We start from the raw sequence: 25,214 nt of genomic DNA, 5'->3' as shown, positions 1-25,214 counted from the left end.
TAATTTTATGTAAAAATTTCAGAGAAACAACGCATACAAGGTAAGAATTTTACTACATTATTAATTATTTTGGTCTCTATATAAATACCAAAAAAAAAAAAAAAAAAAATTGGCTAGGTCATAGCCTCCCATAATCCTAATGTAGATACGTCCTTGATCAACATATAATTTTAATAATATATATACCATACAACATTAATTAATCTAAAAAGTGGAAAAAGAAGCATCTATATATAATAGGTACCATAGGTAATTACAATAAACGAAAGAATGTGAAGACATATTAAATATTATCTAGGCACAATGATTTAACCGACAAATGATTTTCGATTAAAAAAAAACATTGGTTAAATGAAAAAATAATATTTTCCTGTATTGTGCTAGCTTTGTGTCTAATATAATAATTTGTGTAAAAAAAGATATAATAATATTAATAAGATATAATGTATTGAGTGCAATAATTGTCCCTGCTTGTTAGAGCGATCGAACCGTGATGCTTGAGCTGCTGTGCGATTTAAAAGATTTGAGTTGCATCATTATCACCAGCTATAGTTTTTGGTAAAGCGGCAAGCGCTCGGTCTTTATATAATGAATATATAATTAATTTTAAAATAATTTAAACTTTTTCAATGATAATAATTTATATCAGTTGCGCACTGATGTCTCTCAAATACGTACATACATGGTACATATTAATTTCCTTAAACGTGAGAATGATTAACGAGGGACGAAAGCAAAGCAATTAGGTATATGATAAAGGGGAAATTAGAGTTATTTAATTTTTATGGGAAATATATATTCTACAATATTCAAAAGAAATGTTTTTTTTTTTTGGAAAAAAAAACTGCAGTTACTTTAATCCATGTTATTGGTCCCCTAAAGCATGGACTAAATTAGTAAATTATTGTTTGCCACATGTTAACCATTCGTAAATATTTTTTAAAAATAATATATACCAATCGAGCGCAACTGAAATAAAGAGAATATATAATTGTGACTTCAATTTATTCCATCCGTCGTCAACTTAGTTTGAAAGCATGAAACAACAAATATTTTTTATTTATAGAGAAAATAGAATTTGAATCATGTAAGTTGGTTTACTTTGGGTTTAAATATGTAACTTGTCAAAATTTGGTTTTCTTATGGTAATTTGACATTGTTTTTGTTTTACTAAAACATTAAATTGATCGAATATTGTTTATTTAAAACTAATTCTCTCTACGTGACATTTGTGACGAGAATAAAACTCATATTATTAACATAAAATTCATCTAATAAAAAAGAAAAAGAAAAACAAAGTAAACGACATCCAATACTTTAAAATGAGATGAAATTTTTTTTTGTTTCTCTTTATTTTTGTTTATGTATATTTTAATGTGTGTAAAATAAACTTTATTTTCATCGCATAAGTCATGTAAAAGAGCATCAGTACAAAATAAGCAATATTCGACGGATTTATTGGTTTTAGAAAAAAAAATTGAGTTACTTGATGAAAACCAAATTTTAACGAATTACATTACTAAATATCAAAAGGCAAAAACTTGTGTGCGACGGTCTCACGGGTCGTATTTTGTGAGACGGATCTTTATTTGGATAATCCATGAAAAAGTATTACTTTTTATGGAAAAAGTATTACTTTTTATTGTAAATATGGGTAGGGTTGACCCGTCTCACAGATTGGGATCCGTGAGACGGTCTCACATGAGACCTACTCATATCAAAATATGCCAACTTACATGATTGAAATTGGAATTTCCCTCTGTTTATATTGGTTTTACATGTGAAGGATAAAAAATACGAGGTTGATATCTACTTGAATTCTAGTAATCTAGTGTAGTAAACTTTACTCAAAATGAAAAAATTCGAGCAATATTCACAAAATTATATGAATGTTCTAATAAAAAAACAATATTGATATGAATCATACAAGTGTCTACTAAAAGATATTATTAATAATTTTTGCGTCCAAAAATTTCATTTCAAATTTTCTACTGAATGCATGGATGGGGATATGCACCGGACCTCATGCGTTCGATCGTAGAATTTGTTAAGAAATACGGACTTTGTGTTAATATTAACATACATGTACAACAATATAAAACAAAAAGTTTCAAAATAATTTTGTTAATATTCATTATTCAAATTATTTTTTAAAATAAAAAGAGAAGATTTACAAATGATTCCGTAGAACAAAAAATCGTTTCTTCTTGATAAATTTAACATATTTAATTAATTTTGTAATATTATATACTCACAAATAGAAATAAAAATACATAAGTAGATATCCATTCTTTTTACTCTCAAATAAAAAAATTCAGATAAATATCTATACTATATTATTATGTGTGAGTGGGTTAGAACAACTGGTTGAAGAGGACACCAAAATTTCTTCCCTTTTTACTCTCCTCTTCAACACCACATATAAATCACATATAAATTATAATAATTCCAACCACGTCAATCCTACATCTGAAATCTTCCCCAAAAATGGAAGCTCTAACCATACCAATACATTTGAAAACTTCTCAGTTTAAAAAAAATCTTACGGTTAGTATTTTTAACGCAAAAAACTTTTCTTTTTTCTACCATAATATTATTATATATTTTTTTTTTGAAATTAAGTTTGATAGAGAATTAAATAGATTTTTTGCCATACACAACAATGTATACAAACACACTAATTATAATATTCATATCAAATTACAAATGTCAAATATTCATTTTATAAATTGATTAAACAATATGTCAAATATCTAATATTATGTTACACGTAATGCGTGTGCCTTAACCGCTAGTATAAATGAAGGCATATTTACTTCGTCCATACCACTGATTTGGGCTTTAATTATAAATAAAAATAATCTGAAAACAAAAGCAATGGCCGGGATTCAAAGACCTCTTTGCTTTTGCATGAAGAAAGAGTTTGTATAACTTATAAGACCACAATACCATAGCCCCTTTAAAAAGAAGCTATCAAAATTATAAGAAGAAGACCATGTCATTCAAAGCAACCACTAAAACTGCCAAAGGCAAAGCACCAACCGAACGAAACCTTCTCTCCTTCGTATAAACTAAAGACCAAACAAGTAAAGAAAAGAATTCACGCTACACTCGATCTACCTATAAATTTCTCTTTTCTACGTCCATTTCATTCCCCTTTCTCCCTTTTCTTGACTAGCTACTAAGAATCATATATAGGAACCTGCAGGAATCTTGCTGCCCTCTTCAATTTTCTATAATTTTATTAGTGCTTAAAATTTCTCTAATGGGAAAACTCGTGAGCAAGAATCTTGTGTTAATACATATTCTTGTTGCATCCATCTTTCTAAATTTATCAGGTAAGCAGCTTCCTCTCCTTTTGCTTTGGCGTACGTTCTTGATCATGTGTTTATATATATGGTGAAGCCTCGTTCATCCATAAGTACTCTAATTATCATATTATTGAATGCGTGGACGACCAACAAAATATCAAATTAAAAAGTTGTGATTATCATATTGATTGAGATTTACATTGATTACAGGTTTAAGGTTTATTGGCGACGTAGAATCACTGGGCATCAACTATGGCCAAGTGGCCGACAATTTGCTACCACCAGATAAAGTTCTTGATCTTCTGCAATCACTTAAACTTTCGAAAGCGCGAATCTACGACACGAACCCTCGAATCTTGACATCGTTTGCTAACTCGACTATGCAACTCATCGTGACCGTGGAAAACGAAATTCTGCCCACGTTAACGGACTCAAACCAAGCCCTTCAATGGGTTTACACTCACATTAAACCTTATTTTCCTTCTACGAGGATTACAGGAATCTCGGTCGGGAATGAGGTTTTCACCGGCGGTGACACCACGCTGATAACCTACCTTGTCCCCGCCATGTTTAACATCCACAGTGCTTTGGTTCGACTGGGACTGGATCAATTCATTAAAGTCTCCTCACCAAATTCTCTAGCAGTTCTTCAAGAATCCTACCCGCCTTCAACGGGATGTTTCCAGACGGAGCTCAACGGGATAATGCCCCAGATTCTGAACTTTCTTGCAACAACCAAGTCCCCATTTTGGATCAACGCGTACCCGTACTTCGCATTCAAAGATGACCCGGATAATATTCCTTTGAACTACGTACTTATGAACCCAAATCCAGGAATGGTCGACCCGTACACAAATCTCCATTACGACAACATGTTGTATGCTCAAGTTGATGCAGTCATTTTCGCCATGGCGAGATTAGGGTTCGGAGGAATAGAAGTTCGGGTTTCAGAAACGGGCTGGCCTTCTAATGGAGATTCAAAAGAAATCGGAGCCACCATAAAAAACGCAGCGATTTATAATAGAAATTTGTTTAGACGGCAGTTGGAAAATGAAGGGACTCCACTGAGACCTAACACGAGACTCGAGATTTATTTATTTGCTCTGTTTAATGAAGACATGAAACCCGGCCCGACGACAGAGAGGAATTATGGATTGTTCCAGCCCAACGGTACGATGGCTTATAATATCGGGCTTTATGCTTTCTCGAATCCTTCGTCAACCTCCACGGCTTCTATTTCCTTAACTTCAAATGCAAACCAGGTAAATACTTGTTTATGTTTTAAATTTATTTATTTATTTTATTCAATCTTCATTTATTTGTAATAAATAACATCTATGCACGTAGGATATTCGGAAAATAGAACCGATCAACCTCGAATGTTATTTTTTTCAAAAAAAATGGTTGATCAGTGTTAGATAATAAATAACTCGACAAAATAACAAAATACGCTTTCATTTTTCCTTTTCTTTTTCTTACCATAGAACTTGAACAGGTTAAACCGAAGGATATGAGAGTTTGCTGCAATCAGTACTACTATATCTGCTGGCCTTCAAATTTTCCTTGAGAAGGCAATTATAGTGAAGTCCGTAGTAATATTATCGATTTCAAAGGAAGGAATTAGTCCAGTACTCACCAAACTAAGTTATCTATATCTTTTATTTCTGTTTGTTATATATACACATGCATATAACATCGCCAATTCTAAAAATTTAATTTTGAGATAATTTAAAAGACACAAATTTACCATTAGTTAACTCTTTGAGAGCAATTTAACTCTTCATTTCCGTGTATCTTATATGTTTAGATTTGGATATGTATGTTTGTATATTTATTATCAAAAATTAGAGAACGTCGCGGAGAAATTAGCTATATTCCACGATCCGAAGAAAATCACATGACTTGAAAGCTCTTGAAAGCTGGATCCAAGACAATAAAGAAATCAAATCATGCAATCGATTTATATTCATTTTGTGGTGGATCATCAGCGCGCGAGCCATTGATTTGTCTGGATTCGCCGTAGTCGAATTATTCTGGGAAAAGTTAGCCATGAAGACGGGATTCAAGTACTTATCATTGTAAATATATTATCTAAATTATTCTCTATATATATGTTGAAGATTACATATTGTGTTCCCTTTATTGTACGAAGGATATATATAATTGTTTGGACTTGTGCTTTTTTCACGTTCAGACTGGCAAGAAATTTTATATATAGTTTGGGATCATCTAAATTCTATTAGCTTATTTGTTAAATATGAATTAACTGACTAAAGTGTCATAAAATTAAAAATATTTATAATTACCAACAATCGAGACACACGTGTTTATATGTGTAACATAATATTAGACATTTGAAAAGTTGGTTAATCAATTCATACATAATATATGTATCACAGTGTGAAGAAATCTAGCTCATTAACTGGGCCCAAATGAGTAATATCACATGTAGCCCAATTAAAACAGACGGTCCAGTATCAAATATCATTAAACGAAATCTAGAATCTTCTTTGGCGATTAAAATCTCGAAACCCTACAATTTACATTTTGGAAGACTAGAATTCAAGGCCCTCAGCATCATAAAACCACTGTTTCTTCATCGGGAAGTTCAGTAATTCGGAGAGTGTTTGTTTTCATTGGACAGAGAGATTGAAATGGCGGGCAGTGAAGATTTGCTTCTAGACTTGGAGGAACTGAAACAGCTTCAAAGCATAGCGAAGAGGCCTCGGGTTCTCTCCATCATTTCCTCTGGGATTCTTTATTTAGAAAAGGTTTTTGGCTCGTTAGCTGTTTTTTCTTTTGAGTTTTAGTTGGTAGAATCTCCTTTGTATCTGCTCCGATTTGATTGGTTAAATGGCGGTTTACCTTTTGGTATCTCTTGTTGATGATTATATCTAATTTGAAACGAACTAGATAAAAATCATTACTTGTGATCGATTGAGCTCCTCTGGATTCTATTTGGATCATACAAAGCTTATTACTCTTTCATTCTTAATTAAGCTGTGTGTGTGTTTGTGATATGGTAACACCTATCGACGATACTTGTTAAGAGGATTCTTGAATATTTTAAAATATGGGAGAAAAGAGTGTTTTATCATTCATAACTTTGTGTCTGAACATTCTATGCTAATTGCTTGTGACGTTGTTTCCAGTTATCTACTGAAGCTGCTGCGGAACCATCTTCTCAAACACCAACTCCAGTTTCAGCTGTACACATACCGACTCCAATACCAAATCTACCAAAGGCTGCATCAAACCCGACATTGAATTATGCTACTCTTAGTTCCTTTAGCTGGGATCAGGACAGTGATCAGTTGAAGGTTAAATTCATGTTTGTAATTGATTTTTGTCTTGTTGATGTAGAAATGCATATCTTCGTCTTTTGACATAGGGTGGGTTCATGTCTTCGTCTATGCTTGTCTCTCTTGAGTGAAAGATTACACCATTACACTTGAATTGGCCATATCTGATTTTTCAATACAAGCTGTTGAAGTTTGCAGCTTACGTGTTTATGTAGAAGTCTTTTTTTCTGATATTACTCGTTGCATAGACTTGCCTGTTTCAATAAGTTATTGCGTTGTGATTAATGCTACTTATTACGTTTTATTTTTGAAATGTGCTATTTGTCTGAGATTCTTTATTGCTTTTATTTATAAGCCGTTATTAATGGCAAGTTTTGTTCTTCTTTCCTAGATTTATATCTCATTGGAGGGGGTTGACAAGGAGAAGACTGAAACAGACTTCAAACCAATGTCCTTTGATGTGAAATTCCATGATGTACAAGGGAAGAACTATCGGTGTGCTGTACCTAAGCTAAACAAGGAGATCGTGCCTGAAAAATGTAAATTGATTGTGAAGCCTAAAAGGGTGGTTATCTCTTTAATTAAAGCTTCCAAGGGTAACTGGTTGGATTTGCACTTCAAAGATGATAAGGTAATTCTTCGACACTCTGATATGAATTTTCTTTATTTTAAGACTTAATACTAAGTTATTCTCATTACAACTGTGCAGCTGAAGCCGAATTTAGACAAAGGCAGCGACCCGATGGCTGGTATAATGGACTTGATGAAGGTATCTTCATCCAACCTCGAATTTAACTTACTCAATGTGTATTTGCAATAAATGAGTTATTATCCATTTGCAGAATATGTATGAGGATGGTGATGAGGAGATGAAGCGAACAATAGCTAAAGCGTGGACTGATGCAAGATCTGGAAAAGCTGCTGACCCTATGAATAATTATCGCTGAAAACTTCCAAAGAGCTCTGTTTCAATAAGCAGGTGTGGTTGAACACCTGTGGTGTAACTGTGGTGTTTTGTCTTGTAATTTGTTCTTGATGCCATGTGTTACGTTATTTGTCATAGATTTTGGTTCTTGATGCCATGTGTTACGTTATTTGTCATAGATTTTGGAATTCGATATGCTGCAAGGTTATTACTTCCCACCTGTAACACTGTTCTTATGTAGACAATTATTTTTACTCATTAAACGCTGTTTGAAATGAATTTTGCTTTTAAACAAGAGGGGTGGAAGTTCTCAGGTTTTTTAGGGCTACCTATGTTAGTAGGTTCCAGGATTGGTGACGTCTGCCAACAAGGAACATTATTTTGGGGGGTATACAACAATGGAGTGATTTTCAAAGTATATGATTAGTTGAATCTGCACTTTAAGAAACTTCCTATCAAAAAAAAAATCAGCACTTTGAGAAACCACATTTGGCTCTCCTCAATCCTATTTTGGCCGATTAATGCGTGCACATTGTTGAAGTTATATAAGGTGAGTTTTTTTTACCTCATCTGTTCGCTCCAACACTTGTTTGAATCCATGGTGGACAGTGTTGAAACTGTATGCAAGCCTAAGGCAGTAAAGGACAAGAATGCAGATGTTTGAAAGGATCGATCAAGGGAGAGAGTAGACGAAGAAAGTGGCCTTCTCTTGAACTTTCCCGTACCTATGTATGTTGTTATTGTAATGCAAATATATTATACTTTTGTATTTTTTTTTTAAATAAAATAGAAAATATAAGTTATAATTAGTTACATTTTCAAGTTTCTCGGTAAGCAGCCCAGATTCATTGTCCACTTTTGTGTTTATCGTTTTTGTTTTTCCATAGAAAAAGACCACATGGACATTGAGCATTTCAACACAATATAAGTATAACGAATTTATTTTATGTTTTTAGATTGTGTCCTTTCTTATTTCATAATGACCTCTAAATATGTTGGAAAAACAAAGGCCTAACAAATATTAAAAATTGAGAATTTTATATTTCAAATTCTTGGTCAAACAAATGTATTCTTCGTTTGTTTTCTTAAATTTCTCTCGACGCATATAAATGTAGAACATGCATTAATAGGTAGTCCTAACACATATAATTGGATGCACGTAGCTAATGGGGCAAGTCAACATAGAATTTCTATATTGGTAATGTTTATGATTTCTGAAAATGGGAAAGTCTATTATCAGCCAGTCTTGTATTGTAAACTGATGTTTTGAATTCACACCACGTGAATTCTTTGTACGAGCTTTCCTCATCTTCTTGCATCAATGGAGCCAAAGGTGTAATAATTTGACTCAGAGGTGGCCCTCCAAAGAAAATCATTGACACCCTTGACCCCAAACCACCGGCCAACACTCTATGTTTTACGCTTCTGAACCTGCCGTTTGTCATCACCTGCACATTAATCAGCAGTACCACGTCATGTGCCATTCACTATATACGAATATACATTTTCAAGTCACTGTATATATGAAACAATGATCAAATACTAGACGTGTGGCCAAAAATTGAGGCCAATGGTAAGATGGATTCAGGGGTGGTTTTAATTGAGTTTTTTTAGACAAAAGTTAATATTTTTTCCCCAGATTCAGGAGCAAAAAGAGAAAGCGGCCCGAGTGTATTCACCAATCCAATGGGTTAATTGGACGAAGAATGTAAGCCTGAAGCTAACATGGGACAAGACAATGTCAGCGACGATGGCGCGAGCACGTGTAGTACTCCCCCTTTTGAATAATTGTTTTCGGGAGTAAGCTTAAGTTTCGTTTTGACGGTACTAACACATCTTGAACAAAAGCGTTCTTCGTAAAAGCACGCAAAAACACAAACTCGACAGAGACAAGAGGTGATCATCTTCCTTACATGAGAATTATATACGTACTTATAATAACCAATTAATTGCAACAAGCTTAGATTATATACGTACGCACCTGCAATGAATCACCAACATTGATGAAAACTGCGGAGGGGTCTGGTGGGACTGAGACCCAGGTAATTGTATCTTGCAGACAGATTTGTAGGCCCTCTATGTGGTTAGATCTTGCAATAGAGATTATTTGTGGATCTGTATGCTCTCCAAACCCTATCAAATTTCTACCACCACCAAATGCTTCGAGTTCTGGAGACGGTGGATAGTGATTCACCCGAAAACAAGAATCGCTTCTCTCGTCTTTTATCAGCTTACTCAGAATGTTTCTTGGCTTAATTTGCAGTCCGTCTGCCATCATTTCAAGAACCTCACAGCCCAAATTTCTGACTGATGAAACGTATTCCATCACAAGGCACCTACATTCCAATACATACGCCCGTCAAAGTTCTCTCACTGTGGTTCACCATAAATAACAAAAGATTATTTTCGGATACTTAATATACGTACGGATATTGGGAAAGGAACCAAAATTACCACTTACCATGTACTTATTTTAATTTCTCCCACCAAAATATATATTGTCACAATGTCACATTATTAATGATTTGTGTACACGAGTGCTCTATTAAACTTGCTATTTTTCAAACGTTGTTTTCCATAAATATTATCACAGAATAGGAGAATGTAGTAGCATCACATGCATGTACCATATGCAGATCCATTCTCGAATACTTACCTTAAACTTTCCGAGATTGCCGGAAGAGCGGCACCAGCGTCCTGTAAAATGAGTTCCTGGTTGGTGCAGAACAGAAGATACTCGACCCAACCCACATCACCACGGCATCCGATTCTCTTGTTACCATACCCGAATGGATTTGCCTTCCCCGCAGATTTCTGTTTCTCTTCAAGGGGTAGCCCGAAAAACCCGACGGCCTCGTCTTCGAGTTTACTGATCAACTCCATCGAAACACCATGGTTGACAACTTTAAAGAACCCAATTTCTTTACTGGCTTTAACGATTAGAGTTTTCGCATCAGGGTCCGAAAGATCAACTACTGGAATTCCTGTAAAAGTGGATTCATATGATTTTTTTACTTGGGAAAAATTATCAAGAATGTCGACCTGCTGAGACAATACCACCATGGCTGTGATATTCGCGGAAAACTGAGCCGTGGGCCGTATATGTTGGAAGATGCTAAATGCTGATATTACATGTTGGGCAGTGGAGATGGACGCCATTTTATACTGTCACTCGGGAACCAATAGATTTCCAATTTCAGTATCATTTTTAGATTCTGAAGGTATATGTAATATATACATAATATGATAAATATGATGGATCTGCTGAATTAAGTAAAAAGATTAGGGTCATAATTATCATTAAATTACAATCATTAACAGCGCATATTCTTCACCTATATAGTATTAGTGGCCAATTGCACAAAACCCTATGAAAAGTATGAAATTCAGAAAACGCCCATGAAAAAATATTAATAGGCTAATTTGTCATCCATTTTTTTAAAAAAAAACCAGGCATGTTGAACTTTATTTTTTTTTAACTTAACCATATTTTTCTCATTTGCAAGGAGTTTGATGTCTAGTTTTTAAAAACAAAGTTCCAAATGCAATTAATTTTGTACATTGCGTTTTCTGTTTTTTGGAATTTTTACAACGGATGTTAATGCAATTTGCTTGTAATATTTGAGTGGGTCTCATGTGAGACCGTCTCACGGATTTTAATCTGTGAGATGGGTCAACCCTACCAATATTCATAATAAAAAGTGATACTCTTAGCATAGAAAATAATATTTTTTCATGGATAACCCAAATAAGAGATCCGTCTCACGAATACGACCCGCGAGATCGTCTCACACAAGTTTTTGTCGTAATATTTATGTCAAAGTCTTGTACAGGGGATTTCGTTTATTTTACAAGATTTGCTTTTAAGGATGAATAAAATATTTGACATGCGAGTGATTTGGATTGAAATGCATTAAATCAAGTCAAATCTTGAAGAATATTATTGTGAGTGAACAAATTTTCAGTTAAATCGAAATAAGAGAAAAACCCAATTCGACAATTCGGTTATTTTGAAATTTTGCTTCATTTAAATTTTTTTTGTCAAATCGGTTAATTCGGTTCGATTTTGATTTTGATTTTTAATCAGTTAATTGAATTAACCATATTTTAAATAATATTATTTTTCATATATTTTTAAATATTTGTGTAGCACATGATTTTAACCCTAAAATTCATCATAATTTTTCCTATTATTTTTTTAAAAAATCGGTTACTTCAATCATAACTGGATTAACCGATTTTTATTGTTGGTTAGGGTAAATAAACTGATCGTTTCAGTTTGAAAAAAATTCGGTTCTATTTGGTTGAATGCTCACCTCGTGGGCTTATCAAGTAATGGAGAGCTCCGCAAGCTAATAGGTCGTCGGTTCAGGTGATAAGTCCACAATTCATTAAATATCCGATCTATTGTATAAATTTACATAGAATTTGAAATGTTGAACCGATTTTTCAACGAAGAAAAGAATAAGACATTGCAAGTAAAATCTGAATCAATAAGACTCAAAAGACCAAAACCGTTGTCTTTTACCCTTTGATTTGAATTAAAATCGTTGTCATTGTCGAGCAAATTTTCGATCATTTCTTAATGTTCAAGTTAATTAGATTCGTCGGGTGTTTTTATTTGATTCATTACTAAAAAAAATTTCTTGAATAATTAGGAGGAGTGAGTCTCATGTGAGACCGTCTCACGGATACTAATCTGTGAGACGGGTCAACCATACCCATATTCACAATAAAAAGTAATACTCTTAGCATAAAAAATTATACTTTTTAATGGATTACCCAAATAAGAGATCCGTCTCACAAATTCGACCCGTGAGACCATCTCACACAAGTTTTTGCCAATTAGGAGTTTGGATACACAAAGTAAAGAAAAATATATCGTTGTGCTTTTTGTGAAAAATCTCGGGTCAAAAAAGTGTAGTTGTGAAATAAATATTAGTTCAAATTCAAGAAAAGATTCCAAATTTATTAAGATTAATGTATATATCTATTTTTTTTAGTGTGCATAAAATTAGAATATGAAATTTGAATCTCGAATGATTTATAATAATTTATGAATATTATATTTTATTTTCAAATTTTGAATGATTTTAAATATCGAAAAATTATATATTAAATTTTTATTTTTATATCTGAAAAATTGAATTATTTTTTAATCTTTATCATATCTTGTTTAAAATTGTTGTTAAGCTCATGTTATTAAAAATGTATTCAAAGACAATATGTAGATATTTAAAGAATGCAGGTAGAAATATGTAAAAATGTACAAAAATGGACAGGAAATTATTTTGTGATTTATGGAGTTGATTTGATTGGAAGAAGAAGAAGGAGAAGAAAATACTAGATGCTTATCGGGGCCCCCTGTAATTCATGTAACGTCGAAAATGGGGGCGATGCCAGGGTTTTTTGCCCAAGGATGTGACCTCATATTACTATTTCTACATATTTATTGCTGCTTCCAATATGGAAGCATCGTAACTTTTATTTAAATAAGCATATATTAGAACTTAATTTGTCTTTGCTGGAATTAATTAGAGTCTAAATGGATTTCTGCGTTTTGTGAAAGCAATAAAATCGAGGTGAAGGAGAACTGAATACCAAAAAATGACATTAAAATAACTAAAATTGGAAATACTAACCGGAAGTTTGCTCCAGCTCCAGTAGGACGTCGTCGTCGCTGAAGCTCCGCCGTCTTGGCGTGGTGACCGGTGATGTGAGTAATTGATCATATTGATTATTCGATTATGACAAAATATAAATGAAAAAAATTCCACTCCTTCCAGAATTTATAGTCGGTAGCCATTTATTTTCCTCCAGAGAAAATAGATACTCATATTTAACCCCAAAAAAGATTATAATAAAGCATTGAATATGCCATTTTTCCCTTATGTTGTTGAATTAACTCAAAAATTATTAAAACATAATTATAAACATGATAACATTAAATTGAGTCATTGTGCTTTTTAAGACATGATCCTTTGATTTATATGAAAGGTATATAAAGTTTTTTGTAAAAAAAATATATTATAGATCACATCAAAAACTTTTCAATGATAATAATCTCAATATATATTATTGCAGCTTTTGTCGTCTGGTTGCGTCAAACTTTATTTTTCTTTGTCAAGAAAGGACATCGTATTTACCCATGTTCATTTTGTAACATAAAAATCTCATTTTAAGTATAAAATGTTTTTTCTATATTTTTTGTTTATATATATTTTCTAAAACACAACCTTTTCAAATCACGTTAAGACAAATTTTTAAGCTAAGTAACATTAGCTAGCGAGATCCGGCGTATATCGGGGCCAGTATGGTAGTTGGTCTAGTGAGACGAATATCGTATTTGGGTCATCCACGAAAAAATATTATTTTTTTAATAGGTCTTTTGTGAAACGGTCTCACAAATCTTTATCTGTTAGACGGGTCAACCCTATGGATATTGACAATAAAAAGTAATATTTTTCATGGATTATCCAAATAAGATATATGTCTCACAAAATACGACCCGTGAGATCGTCTCACATAAGTTTTTGACTTACTTTTTATATTAAGAATATACTTTTTATTGTGAATATCGGTAGGATTGACCCATCTCACAAATAAAGAATCGTGAGACAGTCTTACACAAAATATACTCAAATACCAAAAGATTTAGAATTCGTTTGATCCGAGAAGTCGGTGAGATAAAAACACTTTTTTTTTTGTTTTAAAAAAAAATCAATTTTTGTAATCAAACACTTTATTTTCTTTCATACAAGAACTTTTTATGTTTTGGTTAATGTTTTGATTTTTATTTAGTTGTCAAAATGTCAAAACGACTTCAACCTTTTTCTAAGAAAAATACTTTTAAAAGTTAAAACTTATTTAATTGCTTTTTTAGGCTATGTATCCAAATTGGCCTTAATAAATTACTCTATATATACACATGAAATTTGAGATTTTTTATTAGATAAAAAAAATACATTCTTCGTAAAAATCATTTGTTGTTCCAAAGGACAAAGTCACTGTATTATACAAAACTTAAACTAGTTAGAATACCAAAAATTAGAATAGGTTGACTTATATGACGAATTTGACTATTTTCACTTTTTAAGTATAATTACATCTTTTAGATTATTCAGATGAACTATCAACTATCATCGATTATTATTATTATTATTATTATTATTATTATTATTATTATTATTATTATTATTATGTTTTTTTTTTTCCTTAGGGTTAAGTTTATTTACTTAGATTTTAATAGATTAGGTATGAAGAGTGCATAAATCCTTGAATCTTTCTTGAAAATAAAGTTTTCGGTTATCCCAGGCTTGATCACCAAATCTGGCCTTTTTTTTTTTTACAAACTAATTAAAATTGAAACCAAAGAAAACAAGAGTCATCAAGATTTGAATGTGGTCATTAAGAAATGGCACAAATTATCACTCTTTTACATTCTACATAATCCAAAATATAACAGAAAACCCTGAATCGATTTAGAGATTTTCTTAATTCACTTCATTTCTAACTAGCTAGGGTTTTGCGATCTTTCATCACAAAAGAATGTGATCGAATTTGGATACACATTGTGGCAAGACGAAGAGCCGGAAGGAGGCACAAAACCCTTGGGAAGCATAGCCATTAAAGGCCTCGAATTGAACTTCTTGCTCCGCCTCGTCTTCTTCATCCGAGCTTTCCCGTAAATCTGATTCTTGCAACACTGTTGTCCCATTTCATTGTTATCGGGAAGAATTGTTTTTCTTTCCTTTATATGGAAAGTCATTTGGTTCTTTGACTCTGAAACTTGAGGAATTGGGCCACGGAGTTTATCTTGTGATATTGGTGTCGAGTAGGCGTAAGGGATGATGACAGAGAGAATAATGAGAAGAGAGATGCACGTGATGAAGATATTTTCACTGTGACGTTGCGCCATTTTAGCTGTGCTTGCATGCGATGCGATGAAATTTGAAGGCAAATATGGGCTTGTTGGAGATTGGTGAAATATATGGAGAGGAATCAGAGGACGTAAACAATTTTTTTCTAATTTTATTGTAATATCTCTAATTTTTTGTAATCTTCCTGATTTGAATTCAACGAACTCATATTTTAGAGCTCAATTCATCCAACTTTTGGTCAACTTCATAACTCATATGATATGAGATAATTTATCCAATTCGACTCATAAAAAATATTACTTCACACTCAAATATGAATCGAGTCGACCCGTCTCATGGATATAAATACGTGGAGTAGGTCTCTTGTGAGACGGTCTCACGAATCTTTATCTGAGAGACGGATCATCCCTATCAATATTCACAATAAAAAATAATACTCTTAGCATAAAAAATAATATGTTTTCATGGATGACCCAAATAAGAGATCAGTCTCACAACATACGACCCGTGAGACCGTCTCACACAAGTTTTTATCAAATATGTGAACTCATCTCACAAGATACCTACTCGAATGACCTTCGACTTGTATATTTTCCATTTATATTTTGTAATAAGTCAGTTAACAAGTTCAGTCCATTAAGTTGTACTTATTTCATTTTAGTATTTTTTTACCAGTATAGACGTGATATCAGACACAATAATATCTGTCACAATGTCATTATTTTTCGGTGTGATATCATTACATGATAAAAAAATTATAATTGACAAAAAATTTAAATTAGTGAATTCAAACTATGAACGAATTAATATAACATGATTAAAAATAGAAAATGACAAAAATGTAATTTTCTAATAGGCAACTTGTATTTTGTTTATAAAATAATAATATGCATATGACACCTCCATCTCTCTTCTATTTGTGAATTATGTTTGTGAAAGTTGATATATTTACATGGATGTGTATCTAGCATTCGTTGATGTTGTAGAGCCCACTCTAGCGTGCTGTGAAGGCGCGTCGGATCCTTTCTCCCAATCTGCGAAAATTACGAGGTTCCGGTAATTGATTCGCGTATACGAATTCTCGTAAATGCGATTATTCGATTTATCAGTACTAAGCTGTTTGAGCTCATCGAATATTTGATGTAGGCATCGTCATGCAATCTCTCAATTCTTGTGCTACGAATGGTAGAAATCTATCGAATTTAAGATTTACTCGTTCGGGGTTTCTGTCATCTCGGGTTTCATATATTTTCAGTTTCTGCCAAAGATTTAATCGATGCTATTGTTTCGATGCCGAGGTAAATGATTGCTGCTTCAAACCTCTCGTGTGTACTGATAAATTATTTCTGCATATTCTTTTGGGGTTTCTTTCCCCTAATTAACTAGTATACCGTCGGCTTTGTGTGGATAGTCATTTGAACTACGGGTGCGAACACATGGGTCTCCCGCGCGGCATAGAGTTCTTCAAGTTTTTGCAATGGATGAGGTATTGACCGATTTATTTCTCTTTTCGCGATTTATGATGTGTATTATTTTACAAACAAGCACGAATGCAATTGTCGAGTTTGTCTGATTCCTTAAACTAATACTGCTTCCAGCATTAATCTAATGAATAAGTTTAAATATGAGAAGTGGCACTTATTAAGCCACTTTTTGTAGCTCCCCACATAATTTTGTATATTAGGCGGGTCCTGCCAAAGTGGTTAGACAGACAGACCATTTGGTTTTGTTGGTTATAGCAATTGGTTTGTTTTTCAACTTCCTGAAGTATTATGATTTCAAAGTCTGCTTTCTGGATGCTAATGTTGTTTTAGGCGATGGAAATTTCTTTTAGTTTATAAGAATGTGAGTGAAAACTGATTAGCAATACAATTTTGCTGTCAAATGCCAAGATTGGTTGCCCAACTTTTTTATTTTTTCAATTTCGTATGCAGGATTCAATGGGTATTTCGTCATTCGACTGGGGGGACAGTGATATGCCTGTTGAATCTCTGTTTTCATCCAGCGATAGTGATAACAGTGATGGAGAAATTATCTTACAACCAATAACTGATGTTGATTTGCCTACCTCGAAGGAGCGGTTGCTTCCAGCTGATGACGCCATCGCGGTGACTGCTCATAGGCTTGGAATGCTTTCGAGAGCGCGGAAGAAAAGAAAGTAAAAATCGTCATTAGCAGAATAGCAAGAATTACGGACAAAAAAGGCTTGAGTTGAGATCTTGCATGATTTTGTACCCTTAAGTTCATTGCCTAGTCTTTTATGGGACTATCTTTCTAATCAAAATAGTCACACCCTTCAAGCATTATTTCGTAAATCTGTCTCTATCACTCATTCCTGCTTGTTTCCTTGTCTATTTATTGCTTAAGAATGCAGCATACAAAATTAATTGCGGAGAAAATTAAAATACAGCATTCGAAGGGAACTTTTTTGTGGTAAATATTGAAAAGCTTAGTTGATTGAGAAACTTTATGGCTTGTGATATTTTTATTAATTGACTGTTGTTCATCTTTAGCCAGTAATTTTTTGATAACTTGTGTCTGAAATCCTCCGCTTGCAGGACTGTACATGGAATTCTAAACAATGTTGGGCTTATAGTGTTCTTGATGTTTCTTCTTTTCATAGTAGATCAGTGGGCATGGCGAGTCGTGAGATTGCCTCTGGAATCATTCTACTTGATGCGGCCTTTCGTAATTTCTGCAGTATTAGTTTCTTGTGTAGGCTATATTTGTGTCCCGTTATTTCGTCTTTTGAAACTTCAATCGATAATTAAAAAAGAATCACCCAAACAGCATCCTTCTAAGAAAGGAACCCCTACAATGGGTGGCCTATATTTTGTACCTATAGGCCTACTTGTTGCAGAGGTTCTACTTGGTTTTTCCTCCATTGAAGTTTCTGGAGCTGTGGTGGCTACCATTGCTTTTGCTACAATTGGGCTATTGGATGATTTCTTGAGCCTCAAGAACAATCACATCCGGCTATCTGGCTTGACAAGAATTTGTTTGGAGGTGAAGTTTTTTTAGTTGTCTTGTTTCAACCTTTGGTTGTGTTCTGAGCTAATTGTGTTCATTACTGCCCTAATCTTGTTTTGATGTCACACAGGCAGCTGTTGGTGTATGGTTCTCCTATTGGTTGTGCGCAACAGACATATCAACACCCTACAGCATGTATATCCTCTAATAACTAAATTGTTCAACCTTTTTCCGAGGGTAACTCACCCATCTTTTCTTATACTGGTGAACTTCCAGAGCATGTCTGCTATCTCGACGTTGATCAACTTAACGTCGTCTTCTGATATGAACTTCATTATTTTATCAAATCGTCAAATCTTAAATGCATAAGCAATAGCCTCTATAACTTGAAAGTTTTCAGACACCAGGAGTCCTAGGTCCTGGTATTTAACTTTCTGGCCTGATGTAATTAATCATGCCAATGTAACTTCACTATATGGTTTTTCAGTTTTTAGTCCAAAAACTAAAAGTATACATAACCATTTTCTCTTCAATGCTTTGACCCAAAAGATAATTTCCAACGTGTACCGAAAAATGCTTCTTATCAACCAGTATGGCTTTGAACATATTTGTCATCTTGCGCAAGTGGACAAATTCTTATCTTACTTGTCATTTGTAATTTCGTATATCAGGAAAATGGTGGTTCCTCTACCTGCGCCAGTGGGCCTTGTCTGCCTTGAAAAAAAGTATACAAGTTTGACCTTGTTTTGTTTTGTTTCCATGGCAAATGGAATCAATGTAACCAATAGACTTGATGGACTGTCTGCGGGAGCTGCTGCATTGGCATTTGTTGGAATGTCTATTGTGGTTCTTCCAATATGCTCTGGTATCGTCCTTGTCGTCAATATTGTGTAAACACTCACACTCTAGCAGGCATGAAAGTGGGCTATCTATATTTATGTGATTCCATCTTTACATTTCAATACCTAAATCAAGTTTACATCCAAATTTCACTTTGGCTTTTTCGTGCTTCAAGTTTTTGCTGCCAATTTCAGATCTTGCTATATTTGGAGCATCAATGGCAGGAGCTTGTGTCGGTTTTCTTATGCACAACCGTTACAAAGCATCAATATTTATGGGTGATACAGGAGCCTTGGCCTTAGGAGGTGCCCTTGCTGCAATGGCTTCTTGTACGGGAATGTTCTTCCCTTTGTTCATTTCATCAGGAGTTTTTGTGCTGGAAGCAGCTTCCGTGGTTGCTCAGGTATATTACTCTCCAGATATGACGTTGGTATATATGCAGAATGATATCTTCTTTTACATCATTTTAGATGGGTGGATAAAGTAATATTGCTTTGTTTAGTTTGACTTAGACTTATGTGCACCGTTAACTGGAGTATGGAATGATTTGAACGATTTTTCATCTGATGGCAACCTATGTGCATGGTTAGGTATGCTTCTTCAAGGTGACCAGATTTTTTGGTCAAACTGGCCGGCGATTGTTTCACATGGCACCATTCCATCGTCACCTCGAGTTATCTGGAGTTGAAGAACCAATGATAGTTTCTGCCGCTTATGTTGTCACATGTGTCTTGATCTTATGCGCAGCATATGTGGGCATTACTTCAGCATGAGTTACTGAAGTGTGGGTGATCCTGACGTTGCTAATTTGGTTTTACTCGAAATATTCCTTTTTTTTTCTCTCTTATACTTGGTCTTGGGTACAGAACAGTTGAAAGGCAGAGACTTTTGATTCTGTTATCATAATCAAGGTCGGGACATCAAGATTTTTTGTGTTTTGTTTTGCTTTTCATTAATTGTAATTTTTTTAGTACCAACTTTATACCTTTTTTTGTCAGTAAATACATATTTTTCATTCTGTTCAGAAAATTTCCTGCCTTTGCAGGAACAGAAGAAGGATGGAACGTTGATTAGAGTAGTAAGATAATGGTAATCATAAGTATTGATTCCAGAACCAAAATCCAATGTTCTAAAATCTATATAGGGTTTATACATTTTTGAAAAGCTTTGCATTGGAAACGATTACGAGGATAAGATAAATAAATTATAGATTTTACTTTGAATATGTTTAATTTGAGATAGTTTTACGGATTAATATTTGGGTCGATTTTAGAGCAAAAAAAAAATATTTTCCAACAAATCGGATAAATGATTTGTCTAACAAGTTGACATGTAAGACTTATAATATGAGTTTTTATGTTTTACTTTACATTCCATACTTTGTCTCACAATTTGTCTCACAAGTTGATATGTAAGACTTATAAATTTCAATAACTTTCTTACATCATGCAACAATTATTATCCAAACGTAGTCAAGAGATTAAGATATGTTCATTGATTCTAAAGCTAATGTATAACGAAATAAATAGGTTCCCAATTAAATAAAGATAAGAATAAACTATTTGAATTTTTTTTAAAATTTTGTTGCTTTTAAGTTATTGTTATTCTTATGTTTTCGGTTTTTCGCTAGTTCTATTCTCAAAATGAGCAAATTCGAAGTAGCTATGGGATTAGTGTTATTTAAATAAATATAAAACTTTGAATTAATTACAAATTTCATACATTTTGATACTTAGATATCGTTTGGTTCGTGATATGAAACAAATAGTAGATAAATAATATTTTTAAATAATAAAATATATAAAAATGATATTTAATATAATGTTTGATCTGATTGATTAATTTGATTAAATTTGAGATAATGTGATATTACCGTTTTGTTCTTTTGAAAATATTAGTAAAATATTTACAATATTATTTATTAAAGATAATATTGTAATTTAATTAAATGATTTGATCGATTTGAAATAAATGATTGATAATTTAATTGATATAAGATAAATGATTGATAAATGTATAAATAATATGGTGAATCAAATATGAAATTAGATTGGATAAAAATATAGATAAATAATATAACTAATGTATACAATTAAAATAATAATAATTTTTTATATAAAAAAATCGAATAAAAATGTAAGAGAAGCGTTACTGTGTTAGAATAGATTAATCAACCATTGGGCGTGGGCGTTGCCCAAAAGAATTAAAGAAATTACTTGAGTGCTTACATATGTTGGCCATGGCGGCGGCGGAAGATGATGGAATTTCGCCCCCTTTGCAGCTTCACATGGTATCTGCGTTTCTGGCCATGGAACCACCAGATGTTGTAATCTCACTCGCCAGGTACCCCTTAGAGTTAGACCCAAGCACAATTTCCCATCCAAGAATCAAGATCCCACTCGTGTTTTCCACTGTCATAATTCCCTTTTTCAGTATGTTTTTGTGATTTAATATAATCTCGATTTCTCGGGCATCAGGGATTTTGGCGGCGGTTCCCTCGATGATAGAGTGCAGAGTTGCATTTGGCGCCAATGTATTTGTAATGCTGTAGGTACTACTACTAGGTTGCCTATATATTACAGCCAATACAAGAAGAATGTGGAGATGAAAGAAAACTTTTTGTAAAATATTCTTTCAGGATGTGAAGTTGCAAGGTCCTTACTTGAAAAGGTTTTTGAAGAAACTAATTCTTGAAATCGAATCTGATGGCGAAGACGTTTTGGATGAACTGTACGAACGCTATGCTTTTTACTTGACTTCCTTACAGGTATAAGATAATTTTTCGATCTTTTCATAGGTCAACATATGTTGGCATTGATTGTTTTTCTGTTAGGATAATGATGTGGACAAGGGGAACTCGAGAATCTGGAAAAGTATCTCATTTCTATTTTCCGATGGTAGCTGCTTATTCCTTTGACTTTTTGTTCATTTCTTGGTTAATGTCTTTGATGCTTTGGTGGCAAGTATAGCTTACTTGGATGCATGTGTAGAATCGTCTGGACTCGTTAGCTGCCCAAAGTCTAGGAATTTAGAGGTTCAACTTCAGTGTTCTCTCAACCTGCTGGAAGGAGATACTGGGTATCAACCATCCTATAGTATTTTAATCGCTGTCGTGGTCATTAGAAATTTTAGTTGCTAGCAAGAAGCCTCATCAACATAGTCTTATAATAATTATTTTATCATCACCACCTTGATCTTTTCTGAAGATGGTTTGAAGCTTCACGAGATCGTTGTTGGTTTTGCTAGTGTAATACAAGGATAGTCTTAGTGGTGCTATACTTAGTTGAAGGGGATCCATGGTTTTGCATTTTTTCTATATCAATAATGATCTCTGTTCGTCTTGTACAATTAAATCAGGAAATTATGGAATTATACCATTTTTTCTGGCCTGCCTGTTTCTTCAATATATGTTCTGCAAAGTGAAATTCTGAAGAATGGTCTCAAGTAGATGTTTGCTAATTTAGACGTTTCCTGTTCTAATGATGTATTCACCATAAAGCAATTGTGGTTCATGCAGCTTCATTGCATGACTTCTATTAAAAATTATTTCCCAGCTTCATGTTCACGTACTTTGCATTCTAATTTCTATCTGAACTTGTTTCTTTGTTTCCTTTCCCCTAATTCTTTCTCTACATGGTTATGTAGGTGTTCTCTTTGGCCATCCAGTATATTCATGTCAGAATTTATCCTTTCATTCCCAGAGATATTCGTAAATAAGTGTTGCTTTGAGGTTACATATGTGCTTTATATCTGTTACTCCCTTTACCAATTGTGTCTTTGTTTTAAATCTTTGCATATGTACTTAAGATCTGTTACTCCCTTTACCAGTTGAGTCTTTGTTTTAAATCTTACACAGAAACGTTAAGAACCTCTGTCTCCTTCTCTCTCTTGCTGTAATTCTGATTTCCTGCGTCAACAGGTTGGCTCAGGAGTTGGTTTGGTTGGCATTTGCATTGCTCATGTGAAAGCATCCAAGGTAAGCACAAGCAAGCTCGCTCAATGTATTGTAAAAGATAATATCAGTTACAAGAAAGCCCTCCAGGTTTTCTTGATAAAATATTTAATGAAAATTCAAACGATGTTTACATCTCATTTGTGTATCTAACCCATAGACATGTATTCAATCCCAAATGTGTGCATTACACATTCCTCTAAAATCTTGAGATGTGGAATTTGACTCCGAGTCATTTTAAGTTCTCCCAACCTGATTTATAGATTTATATCTAATCTTGTGTTTTGTTCCCGAGTGGAAAACTCTGTGTATCGTACCGCATCTGAAAGTATTGTTTATTTTGATCCCCCACCCCCCTCTCATCTAAACTGCTATCATGGTGCAGGTGATACTAAGCGACGGCGACCTGTCAGCATTAGCAAACATGAAGGTGAACTTGGAACTGAACCATCTGACCACCAATACTTGCACCATAGATGACCATAGTGTGGATCACAGTATGGTGAGACAAAGTATTTTGTGCTACATGATCAACTATGTTTGCCATCCCTTGTGCTTTCATAACCAACTTTTTTGTTTTAAAAATCACTCTCGCACATTTATATGACTCGAATCCAAGAGCTATGTCCTGGAAAACCGACAGCTCTAGCTATGACCTGTTTGATTGGCCTTTGATTACCAACATTTATCAACGGAAATTATGTGAGAACTGATCAATGACATCTAATATAGTGCCTCTCCAGATGGTAGAGAGAATGTGAATTATGTCCTTAAGATCTATGTCTTTTAAGTCGTTTTCATTTGTTTGTACTTCTCCGATAGGGGATAACTTTATTTTATCAGTAACCAATGCCATTCATCATTTGTAACCTGATTCATTCTTTGGATGTGTGGCTTTTAATAGCTTAAAAATTTCCATGTCTTGAATAAGCCTGCTTTTATGCAATTCAATTGTTTCATGGCACGATGAACCTATTCTGAGTACAGGTGCAGTGTGTTTGTTTACCTTGGGAATCTGCTTCGAAGGAGGATCTCCGTAGCTTCTCACCTGACATAATGTAAGTGATGACTTACATTTTTCTCAAGCATAACATTAACATGCCATTTTTGTTGGTTCGATCAAAAGTAGTTTTCTAGGAGTCATGCCACTACTATATTCATAATTTTGTCTCCACAGTTTAGGTTCAGACGTAATTTATAATCCATCATGCCTCCCTCATCTTGTTCGTGTGCTGGCCACCCTTTTGAGACCCGATTCTTCATTACATAATGAAAGAAGATTCAATCATTCTCTCGAAGAAAAAGTAACGAGTAATGGCTCTCCAGCTTCGGAAATTCTTGGCCATCCTTCTGCCAATGGCCCCGTTGCATTTTTTACTTCTGTGATTCGTAACATCAAAACCTTCGACTATTTTCTAGCTCTGGCAGCAAAGGCCGACCTGAATGTCATGGACATGACTGAGAAGGTCGAGATATTCGAGTTTCTTCCTTATTTAAGTTCGTACCCACGATTAAATGTTCGAATATTTAAGATTTATTTGTAAGTTATTGGTAGCAACAGTTTATTCTAATGCAGCTGTGACAGATTTGATATTCTCCAAATGTTTGCATTTTATGATATTAAATATAAGAATGTTACTACAACAATCTCTTTCCGTGTCTTTGAACTTTTTAAAGATAGAACTTGAGCGCCCGCCCCTTGGAAAGTAAAAAAATGGTTATGTTAGAGCTAATTTGAGCAAATAATTCATAATTTAAACATTTTTCCCCCAAAAAACTTATTTTTATTTGTTACTATTTTTTAAAAAAATTAGAGCACTTTTCATCATGGGATTGCGTACTGGTATTTTTTTTTCTTTTTGTTTTTTAAAAAAGTTAAGTCGATTTTCAGAGATTATAGTATATGTCTTCTTATATTTTTTTGCAAAGTCGTATTACTTTTTATGAAATGTTTTTGATTAGATACAATTTTCATTCAAATATACTATATATTATTTATTATTGTTCTGATATAACATATTATATTCTTTTATG

General features: G+C 33.6%; 5 protein-coding genes across 10 annotated transcripts; 4 read left to right on the top strand and 1 right to left on the bottom strand.

Annotated features, from left to right (window-relative positions):
- The first annotated feature begins 3,003 nt into the window (after positions 1-3,003).
- On the top strand, positions 3,004-4,811 carry LOC140830305 (glucan endo-1,3-beta-glucosidase 11-like). The gene is made up of 3 exons (XM_073193588.1): positions 3,004-3,338; positions 3,522-4,583; positions 4,807-4,811. The coding sequence occupies exons 1-3, from the start codon at positions 3,266-3,268 to the stop codon at positions 4,809-4,811; spliced, it is 1,140 nt and encodes a 379-aa protein (XP_073049689.1). The 5' UTR covers positions 3,004-3,265.
- A 1,016-nt stretch (positions 4,812-5,827) lies between these two features.
- Positions 5,828-7,833, top strand: LOC140829127 (uncharacterized). Its single transcript, XM_073192128.1, has 5 exons — positions 5,828-6,082; positions 6,464-6,631; positions 7,005-7,244; positions 7,323-7,382; positions 7,456-7,833. Exons 1-5 carry the CDS (start codon positions 5,966-5,968, stop codon positions 7,558-7,560), a joined length of 690 nt encoding a protein of 229 aa, XP_073048229.1. The 5' UTR covers positions 5,828-5,965; the 3' UTR covers positions 7,561-7,833.
- Positions 7,834-8,587: 754 nt separating this feature from the next.
- On the bottom strand, positions 8,588-10,706 carry LOC140829922 (gibberellin 2-beta-dioxygenase-like). The gene is made up of 3 exons (XM_073193207.1): positions 10,195-10,706; positions 9,520-9,874; positions 8,588-8,986 (listed from the first exon to the last, which is right to left on the bottom strand). Exons 1-3 carry the CDS (start codon positions 10,695-10,697, stop codon positions 8,744-8,746), a joined length of 1,101 nt encoding a protein of 366 aa, XP_073049308.1. The 5' UTR covers positions 10,698-10,706; the 3' UTR covers positions 8,588-8,743.
- A 5,633-nt stretch (positions 10,707-16,339) lies between these two features.
- LOC140829125 (phospho-N-acetylmuramoyl-pentapeptide-transferase homolog) lies at positions 16,340-20,424 on the top strand. 5 transcript variants are annotated; one of them, XR_012117394.1, is made up of 10 exons: positions 16,340-16,474; positions 16,565-16,716; positions 16,830-16,904; positions 17,353-17,576; positions 17,977-18,424; positions 18,519-18,583; positions 19,060-19,253; positions 19,423-19,631; positions 19,819-20,139; positions 20,274-20,424. XR_012117394.1 is itself a non-coding variant. In XM_073192125.1 (9 exons), the coding sequence occupies exons 2-9, from the start codon at positions 16,573-16,575 to the stop codon at positions 19,999-20,001; spliced, it is 1,542 nt and encodes a 513-aa protein (XP_073048226.1). In that variant the 5' UTR covers positions 16,340-16,474; positions 16,565-16,572; the 3' UTR covers positions 20,002-20,241. The 5 variants fall into 5 exon arrangements, 3 of the variants coding, with proteins under 3 accessions (XP_073048226.1, XP_073048228.1, XP_073048227.1); XR_012117395.1 differs by lacking the exon at positions 20,274-20,424 and having other exon boundaries at positions 19,060-19,278; positions 19,819-20,241; XM_073192125.1 differs by lacking the exon at positions 20,274-20,424 and having other exon boundaries at positions 19,819-20,241.
- Positions 20,425-21,395: 971 nt separating this feature from the next.
- Positions 21,396-25,017, top strand: LOC140829122 (uncharacterized). 2 transcript variants are annotated; one of them, XM_073192122.1, is made up of 10 exons: positions 21,396-21,571; positions 21,706-21,775; positions 21,867-21,995; positions 22,062-22,125; positions 22,219-22,306; positions 22,874-22,958; positions 23,148-23,204; positions 23,566-23,610; positions 24,168-24,238; positions 24,358-25,017. In XM_073192122.1, exons 1-10 carry the CDS (start codon positions 21,459-21,461, stop codon positions 24,722-24,724), a joined length of 1,089 nt encoding a protein of 362 aa, XP_073048223.1. In that variant the 5' UTR covers positions 21,396-21,458; the 3' UTR covers positions 24,725-25,017. The 2 variants fall into 2 exon arrangements, with proteins under 2 accessions (XP_073048223.1, XP_073048222.1); XM_073192121.1 differs by having other exon boundaries at positions 21,397-21,571; positions 23,566-23,682; positions 24,358-25,003.
- The last annotated feature ends 197 nt before the right edge of the window (positions 25,018-25,214 follow it).

This window comes from Primulina eburnea, chromosome 4, assembly GCF_022965805.1.
Source record: "Primulina eburnea isolate SZY01 chromosome 4, ASM2296580v1, whole genome shotgun sequence".
Classification (NCBI taxonomy): Eukaryota; Viridiplantae; Streptophyta; class Magnoliopsida; order Lamiales; family Gesneriaceae; genus Primulina; species Primulina eburnea.
Note: the sequence above shows the minus strand (reverse complement) of the source record. Positions and strands in the feature narration are given on the sequence as shown.

Bases quoted from the DNA above. Each gene is read 5' to 3' on its own strand.
- LOC140830305 (XM_073193588.1), top strand. From the start codon at position 3,266: ATGGGAAAACTCGTGAGCAAGAATCTTGTGTTAATACATATTCTTGTT. The intron at 3,339-3,521 runs GTAAGCAGCTTC...CATTGATTACAG, and splicing joins CATCTTTCTAAATTTATCAG to GTTTAAGGTTTATTGGCGAC.
- LOC140829127 (XM_073192128.1), top strand. From the start codon at position 5,966: ATGGCGGGCAGTGAAGATTTGCTTCTAGACTTGGAGGAACTGAAACAG. The intron at 6,083-6,463 runs GTTTTTGGCTCG...CGTTGTTTCCAG, and splicing joins GGATTCTTTATTTAGAAAAG to TTATCTACTGAAGCTGCTGC. The intron at 6,632-7,004 runs GTTAAATTCATG...CTTCTTTCCTAG, and splicing joins AGGACAGTGATCAGTTGAAG to ATTTATATCTCATTGGAGGG.
- LOC140829922 (XM_073193207.1), bottom strand. From the start codon at position 10,697: ATGGCGTCCATCTCCACTGCCCAACATGTAATATCAGCATTTAGCATC. The intron at 9,875-10,194 runs GTAAGTATTCGA...ATTGGAATGTAG, and splicing joins GCAATCTCGGAAAGTTTAAG to GTGCCTTGTGATGGAATACG. The intron at 8,987-9,519 runs GTGCGTACGTAT...ATTAATGTGCAG, and splicing joins ATGTTGGTGATTCATTGCAG to GTGATGACAAACGGCAGGTT.
- LOC140829125 (XM_073192125.1), top strand. From the start codon at position 16,573: ATGCAATCTCTCAATTCTTGTGCTACGAATGGTAGAAATCTATCGAAT. The intron at 17,577-17,976 runs GTAAAAATCGTC...CTCCGCTTGCAG, and splicing joins AGAGCGCGGAAGAAAAGAAA to GACTGTACATGGAATTCTAA. The intron at 19,632-19,818 runs GTATATTACTCT...GTGCATGGTTAG, and splicing joins CAGCTTCCGTGGTTGCTCAG to GTATGCTTCTTCAAGGTGAC.
- LOC140829122 (XM_073192121.1), top strand. From the start codon at position 21,459: ATGTTGGCCATGGCGGCGGCGGAAGATGATGGAATTTCGCCCCCTTTG. The intron at 21,776-21,866 runs GTAGGTACTACT...ATATTCTTTCAG, and splicing joins GCCAATGTATTTGTAATGCT to GATGTGAAGTTGCAAGGTCC. The intron at 22,959-23,147 runs GTTACATATGTG...CTGCGTCAACAG, and splicing joins TAAATAAGTGTTGCTTTGAG to GTTGGCTCAGGAGTTGGTTT.